General features: G+C 43.3%; 1 protein-coding gene across 1 annotated transcript in view; it reads right to left on the reverse strand.

Annotated features, from left to right (window-relative positions):
* Positions 1–7,500, reverse strand: part of PROX1 (prospero homeobox 1) — a 46,876-nt gene that overhangs the window by 29,581 nt on the left and 9,795 nt on the right. Inside the window, exon 3 of the mRNA XM_057397041.1 lies at positions 757–862. Coding sequence (XP_057253024.1) covers positions 757–862 — 106 coding nt within the window. The remainder of the gene's footprint in view (positions 1–756; positions 863–7,500) is intronic.

Here is a 7,500-nt window from a genome sequence, read left to right on the forward strand (position 1 = left end):
AACCCAATCTCTGTTTTTTAAAGAAAAAACCTTAGATGATTAACACAAAATCAAGTTGATGTGAAGGAACAATTACTTTTAGAAAAAAAATCAGGAGGTCCTAATATTCTGTAGAATGAGGGAGGATGCAGCTGTATGTCGACAGCTTTCATATCCTCATTTGAATAATGTGGCCTGAATCTGTCACTTTATTCATCCTCCTTATGCTCAGTGTACTCTGCATCAACAACAAATTAAGTTGTAAATAAGAGACAATCATCACTTTTGTTTTTAAGCAGCTTCTGCACGGAGAATTTCAATGTACTGTTTCTTTTTGACAGAAAGAAAGGGATTTTACACTCTGCTTATGTAAGCACAAATATGAGGAAACCAACCGAAATGAAACAATAAGGGAACACTTGAGAACTGCTCCAAAATGTTCTTGGAAGTACATTTCTACCACCACAAAAAATCTCCTTTTTTAATAGGATATGTATAATGAAAACTGCTTAATTTACTGTAAGAATTATTCTTCTTTTGCTCTAAAATTTAAACTCTTTTTCTAGGTTTAATTTAAAAACATCCCCTTTCCTTATCTAGGCACAAACAGGGTACACCTCAACAAGAAGAACGAGTGAATAGTCAGCTGTAACCTTTGAGTACCCGGAAATATTCTTAATCTCTATTATAATAACATGATACCACTTCATGAGCAAATATTACATGCAGTAAGGAGGGGAAGTGGGAGTGGGGGGGAGAGGAGATAGATTTTCTTACCTTTACATCTGAGAAGTAGGTTTTCAGCATATTGGAACTTGGGTACCGGGTGTAAAAGAACATGAGCTTGGCCTTTTTCAAGTGATTCGGTGACAAGCCTTCCTGCATGTAGGATTGAATTAGTAAAGGAAAATGCTTTTCTTGAGAAAGCTGTTTCTGAATGCACACAGCCAGCAAAGGGCCCCCGTCAACACTCCACAGCTCCCCAGCCTAAAGGAGAAAATGTTAACATTTAAATTGCTGCCCTGTCCTTTCCTGTAAAACAGCTAAATGAGGGATGTGAGGCAGCGAACTCAAGCCCTGTGTTTCTTATCAGTTCTGGTGCTGGGTCTTGGGAACCTTGCAAGTTTACGGCTTGTGTACCATATGTATGTTCACTTGTTGCTAAGGAAACAAATGCACGAAGCATGTGCCGCAGAAAACTTATGGGCAGCTTTTCCTCCCTCTCCCTTTGCAATTCCAGCTAGTTTCTTTTACTCTCAGTGTCGTGCCGCTTACACAAACCCAAGCTAACACATGGAAGGCAATCAGAGGTGCTTTTCTCATGCTGAGCACTGTTTTTCACAGGGTACATCTCACCTGATTCACACGTGTCAATAAATTCTAACATCTTGAGTAACTCTCTCCAAAGCTGCTGCTTTGCTTCAGTGGCTGCCTTGCAAATCAAAGCAAGATCTGCAAGAGGCAGAGCCCCTCTGCTGTTCAGGCCCCCCCAACCACAAACTTGTCGCCTCCTGATTTACACAGTTAACTCCTCCGAGAAGGAAGCTGTATTTGGGGCTAACCAGTCGATACATGCGGGCTAGCAGATCAATAAATGGCCACTTACCCTATAAGGCAGCCTATTTATCCTGGAAACATCATTACCTTTTAGATCTGTAAACAGAAGCAACTCCAAGAGTTCCCAAGGGAATGTGAAGCTAACCATAACAATCTCGGCTTGCTGATTTTTCTCCCAGCTTCTTGGCTCTCTTTTGTGAACTGCGTGCTAGGAATGGCTCTGGTCACATCTGTGCCGCAGGCTGGCCCTGCCATTTCCTCAGCAAATTAATGGCTTTATAATTTATCAGAAATGAAGATGCACGTGGAAAAAATCAATGTGGCCCCCACAAGGTCAATTAAGGGTTCTTCCCAGAAGCTTCTCTAAGGACTGTTTCTCCTAAACACAATGGCTGAAAATTTCCCTTGGTTCACACCTTATGGCGGGGGAAGGTCAACCAAGTTGACAGATGCTCTGCGGCCAAGGTGCCTCTTCCACCTTACAGCACAGAACATCTCATTCCAGGCCTCGGGAAGGGAAACCCAGACTCATCTTTATCAGCAGGCTGCTGATTAGCGAGGCTTTTTCAGCAGAATTCTTTTTCCTCTAATTCCTGAAATCTATTGAAACCTTCTCCTTTTATTTCAGTTACAAGGTGCTTCTTTGGTTGGAAAAACGCAGTGTTTCAAAACGAACCGAACAAAAAAAACCACTGACAATATTATTTCAAAAGAACTCTTAGTATCTGGAAGAACACGGAAAACGGCTCAGCTGAACTTGCATTTTGTTTTAGATGCTTAATGATTACAAAGAAGATAATTTATGACTGACATACTTCTTGTGCCAAGAGAAGAGTTGAAAGAACCTCCAGTTACCTCCATTAGACTGATAGAGAAGTCTAAAAGAGCATTACACTCTGCAGTGCCATCTGTCAAAATACGTAAGTGAAATAATAGTAGCAAGCTGTCAGCTATTGCTTAGTGATAAGAGTTTTAGACAAATCAAAACTTCTACGCCAGAAATCCATTCTGTTAGGTGGTTCTTTCAGGAAAGTGGGGGTCCAAAGGGGAACTCCAATAACTAAAAGAAAAAGAAAGGGGGAAAAAATAATCCTAAATCTCCTTAATTTGCAATTCCTCTGACGCTGACAACATGTTACTGCCGGGTTTGGCGTATACTCTCTTTCAATGGGAGCTCAAAGATGGACTTAAACTTCCCCCCAAAGCCCTCCTATTTGCTGGATTTAAGCATATTAGACAGTCTTCTAAGCATTTGGATTCCTTCTGCATTTAGAATTTGTAAGTATTTTTTGCTCTAATGCCAGAGGATATTGACATTGAACGAAACATGTATTAAAAGATGCTCTGAGAATCAAATTCCCAGAAATCCTTTTTTTTTATTATTAAATTTATACTCGTTCTTAAGAACCGGGCAGCCTTAAAGCGGTCTCAAATATGCCACAAATCTGTATATCCTGATCCTCAGGTTAACGCTTTACTGTGATAAAAGATAGGATCTGTAATAATCTAGCCCAAAATAGTTAATGACAGACTTAAGAGCTAAGAATTAGATAACCCGTTGCTATTTCAGAAAATAAAACCTGAACTGACCAATTGCTTAATTTCCTTTTTAAGTGCTTGGGCTGAAAAGCAACTGTTCTTCCAAGAAAGCACTAGCTGTTTCCAGGATACTTACACACGCACAATGACTCATGATGAAATAGATTCAGTAAACATACAGCTGTACCGAACACGAGCTAAGCCCCATTCAAGGCCAGGAAAGAAAACGAGCACAAATAAATATTAAGGAGGTAAAGGGAGGAGGAGGAGGAGGGGTGCCGAATGGAACGCAAACAAGCTCTGTCCCAGCAGCTCGTGTGGCTTGCCTCAATTCTCTTAGCTATAGCTTTGTAAAGACAGATGACATTCAATTCTATGGGTAATACAAAATAGACAATAACTGCTGAAACTTGAGCCAGCTGCCAGGTGTAAAAAAAAAAAACACACACAAAAAAAAAAAAAGGAAAGGGGGAAAAAAAAAGAGAGAAAGAAAGATGATAAATCCATAAATTAATGAAAGACATCTGCTCAGGAACATAAAAGATCAGAGGAACTGTGTACTGCAGCTGAACCTAAAGCGGTGTTCAAACAACCTGAGAGCCTCAGCACTGTGCGTTTACACACACAGCGCAGCCTCACCTCACCAGCAGCACCAGCAGTGAAAAGGCACAGTGCTCGGAAACAGGAAGTGCAAGACTGGGAATGGAACATACAACACGCACTTGTGTGTTTTAACTGGAGAGGCACACAGGTGGCATTGTGCAGCACTAGACTCATTTGCACTTCAATCCTCCCAGGTAACGCTCCTCTTCTGCAAAAACATCTTTCACTCCTGGTCCTCTCAGCCTGCGCTCCCACAAATGCTCTAACAGGCTTTTCTAGCCTACACATGTATTGAGCTGAAGGAAAAGAGGCAAGAAGGAGCTGTATCAGGTAAAAAATCTGCACTGGCAAAGTCAAGCTGCTCCTCAAGTTACACCCCAAGTGCTTTTCATCAGCAAAGCTCCGAATAGCTGTAACTCAGAGCAGCATCTTCAAGACCCTCTAAAGAATGGGCTGGCTGGAAAGTATTTGTTCATTGCCCAGGTTTTATTAACAGCACAGAGTCACCTGTGCTGTACAATCACTCATTTTTTAAAGTTTAATGAGTTGAATTTTCTAGTTAGACACAGTAACTCCTCATTTCAAAATGCTGTAATTCCCTACTTACAGCTTCCACATATGGGGGCTGTGAAACTTGTTCCAGTTGGATTGGAATTCTTGTGATAAAGAAATAAACCTGCAGGAAGTTTCACTCGTGTTTTGAGGCCCTCCTGCCAGGGAGGGCACGCGAAGCTTCTTCACCTTTACAGATGTCTCAGCAGTGCACAAACTACTGTTGTGACTCTCTTTTGATCCATGCAAATGTTCTGGGACTGAACAAGGCTATTTTTCTTGGGATGCAAAGAGGATGCATGACAAAGGAAGAGCATGCAGCAAAACAATTCGCTGCCTGTTTCTTTTGCGATTTGAATAAAACTTAATATTTGATTAAACAGATTAGTTTGCAAAGATACAGCTTGCATTCATGACCAAGATGGGAATTTCTGCTGCAGGTGCATCTTATCTTGCTCAGCAACATATGCAAACATTAACCATTTCCTTCTGCAATTCAGCAAAGAACCATCTGATACATTTTACAGGCCTTGGTTAAAAACAAAACAGAACAAAACAAAAAGAACCCCCCCAAAATGCAGGCTAGTTCAGGGCTTTAGCTTACTACTAAAATCTGAACTTGGCTGTATGTGCTAGTCTTATGTTCTCATCCTGGCCATACTGTCCAGGAAAACAGATGTTGCTTTCTGCAGGGAAGAAAGATCTGCTTCTCTCAAGAAATCTATTCCCTATATGCACACATTCAAGCACATAAAATAAAAGCATCTCAACAGAATCGACCACAAACACACCAAGCTCCATATTGTGCCTTTCCCTGGAAACTGCAAACTACCTGGACAAACAAGCTGCTGCTAGGGAAAAACATCCGTTCCCACAGCTGAGCTGTATACGTTGTGTAGAAGCTCTATTTAATAGATCTGTTTGTCCCAACAGGTCTTGTATCTAAACCCAGATCAAACTGCAGCCTGCAACAGTGTCTAGGTGGGAAGGTCAGAGCGCCTTCCCAATGGCAGAGGAAGAAACAGGGCGAGCAGGGAGGAAGGGAATCTAGCACTCTAGCACCCCAAGTTTCCCATCTGAGCCTTGGAGCAGCAGGGGACTCTCACACCCTTGTTTCAGGAGAAACAACGAGCTCCATTAGTGACCACCAGTGAGAACAAGCAGGAGACAAGGGGAGAAATGGCAGGAGCAAGGGAGAGATGCTCCACAGGTGGAGAAGACCAAGTGGAGTTCTAGGACTCCCAGTTCCTACACTTGGCGTTTTCCACCTCTGCCCACTCCTCTCCCGGGATGGAAGAACTACTTTTACACACAAACAATTAGTAAGCCACTGTATTGCTTGGTACAAGTTACTTAACTGCCCTGGCCTGAGTCTTGCCCTTGGCTCCCACTCCTGACCTCAGCTCTGCTTTCTGAGCATCGCTGCTTGCGTGTCAATATGCAGGAGAGATTTTCAACTTGGAATTCCAAAACTAACTGGCAGTAACTGGTATTGATGCTGGATTTATACCAACTGTTTTGCCATGCAACATATATGGCAAGGAGATGTCCCTGCTGCCAACACAGCAGAGATCCTCTTTCGGAAGAGAGATCCCTCAAGCATCGTGTCCACTATCAACTGCCTCTCAAAAACACCAATAGCTAAGGAAGGTGCTTTCAAACTAGGAATACTTCCCCCTGTAGAAATGGGTCTATTCATAAAGGTCAGATAACAGCAGTTCCTGACTCAGACTTGACCTAAGCTAGATCAAAGACTGGTGGTGGTGAGCTCTGGACCTGCAGCACCTTCCTTCATCGCAGTGGTTCCCACTGCCACGGAAGGGCAGGGATGTACAGGTACCCAGCAGGACTCGAGCCCTGCCAGCACCTGAGGATTTAGCATGTCTACAGAAAATGTGCTTAAATTAATCTACAGCCACCAAAGTTATTCATCACCTAGAAGATACCCAGTGATGGGGCATGGCCTCAGGCATCTGTATTCACAGGATGCCCCTGGAAAGGAGACAAGGTCCTCACCATCACTACCATTACGCAGGGACGAGCAGAGTTATTCAGCCGCAATTACTTTCATCAACTTGGGAACGAAATCAGCTGCATCTAAGGCTCTGTGCTTGTGCTGTTGCCTTCTGCTGGGGTCCCGGAGTTGGGAAAAAATGTCCATCTACCCTTCATGCAAATCCTCACTTTTACCATCAGGCAGACATGGGGTTTTAATTCACTTTTAATATGACTGTGCTTGGAAAAAAGAAGATCTTTTGACCAAAAAGCCCATTAGGGGGAAAGATGGAAGGAGTGGGAGGTGATATTGCTAAAAAAGAAAAAAAAACAAACCCAAACTAGTACTATTTTCCAGGGGAAAAAAAAAAAAAAAACAGCAAAAAAAAGATCATTCCTATGTCTGGATGTGCCTAAATAAAGGCAGAGATAGATTTTCTTTCTCCCTAACTAAAGCCTGCTATTGAGCTAAAAACTGAGATTTTGTTCTCATCTGGTTTTTCTTTTTCAAGCAGGGGAAGTGTCCTGTAACTTTAATACAGCTGAAGTTTTATATTTAATTGTTCTCTCTAGCTTTCCAAAATAATTTGCTTTGTGTACGTTAGGACAAAAGATTTCAGTGTATGGCTGAGCAGAGGTTAATCATGCATAGCAGGCAGCTGCACAAGGGCTGAGGAACAGACCTCTGGGTGGGGGAAAGAACTTGATGCAGGCTGAATATACCAGTACCTGTGTCTTTTATGCTTCATTTCCCTTACACACTTGGGAGCTGAAGGCTCACCAACGACTGAACCATGGCTCTCTGCGAGCCCCAGCCATAACACCATTAATATGGGTCACACATTGGCCTGGCAGGGGAGGGAAAGAAGGTGGCCATGGCTTGAATGGTTTCTGGTCAATGCCCCCTCAGTCACCTCCCCAGCCCAGGGAAACCCACTGGCATCTGTACTGTGGGCTTGGCTGTTTCCTGACCAAGGGCAGTCGAAAAAGCCAGGAGAGGGACTTATGTTCTTACGTGAACACCACTGCTGAAGGAGCACCATCAGACAACACACAGAATCATAGAATGGTTTTGGCTGGAAAGGACCTTAAGATCATCCAGTTCCAACCCCCTGCCATGGGCAGGGACACTTCACCCAAGGCTCTGTCCAGCCTGGCCTTGAACACTGCCAGGGATGGGGCAGCCACAGCTTCTCTGGGCACCCTGTGCCAGCACCTCAGCACCCTCACAGGGAAGAGCTTCTGCCTTAGATCTAACCTGAACTTGCCCTGTTT

The sequence above is a fragment of the Pezoporus wallicus genome, unplaced genomic scaffold (genome assembly GCF_028554395.1).
Source record: "Pezoporus wallicus isolate ANWC-B61680 ecotype Strahan unplaced genomic scaffold, APGP_CSIRO_Pwel_v1 contig_14703, whole genome shotgun sequence".
NCBI classification, from domain to species: Eukaryota; Metazoa; Chordata; class Aves; order Psittaciformes; family Psittacidae; genus Pezoporus; species Pezoporus wallicus.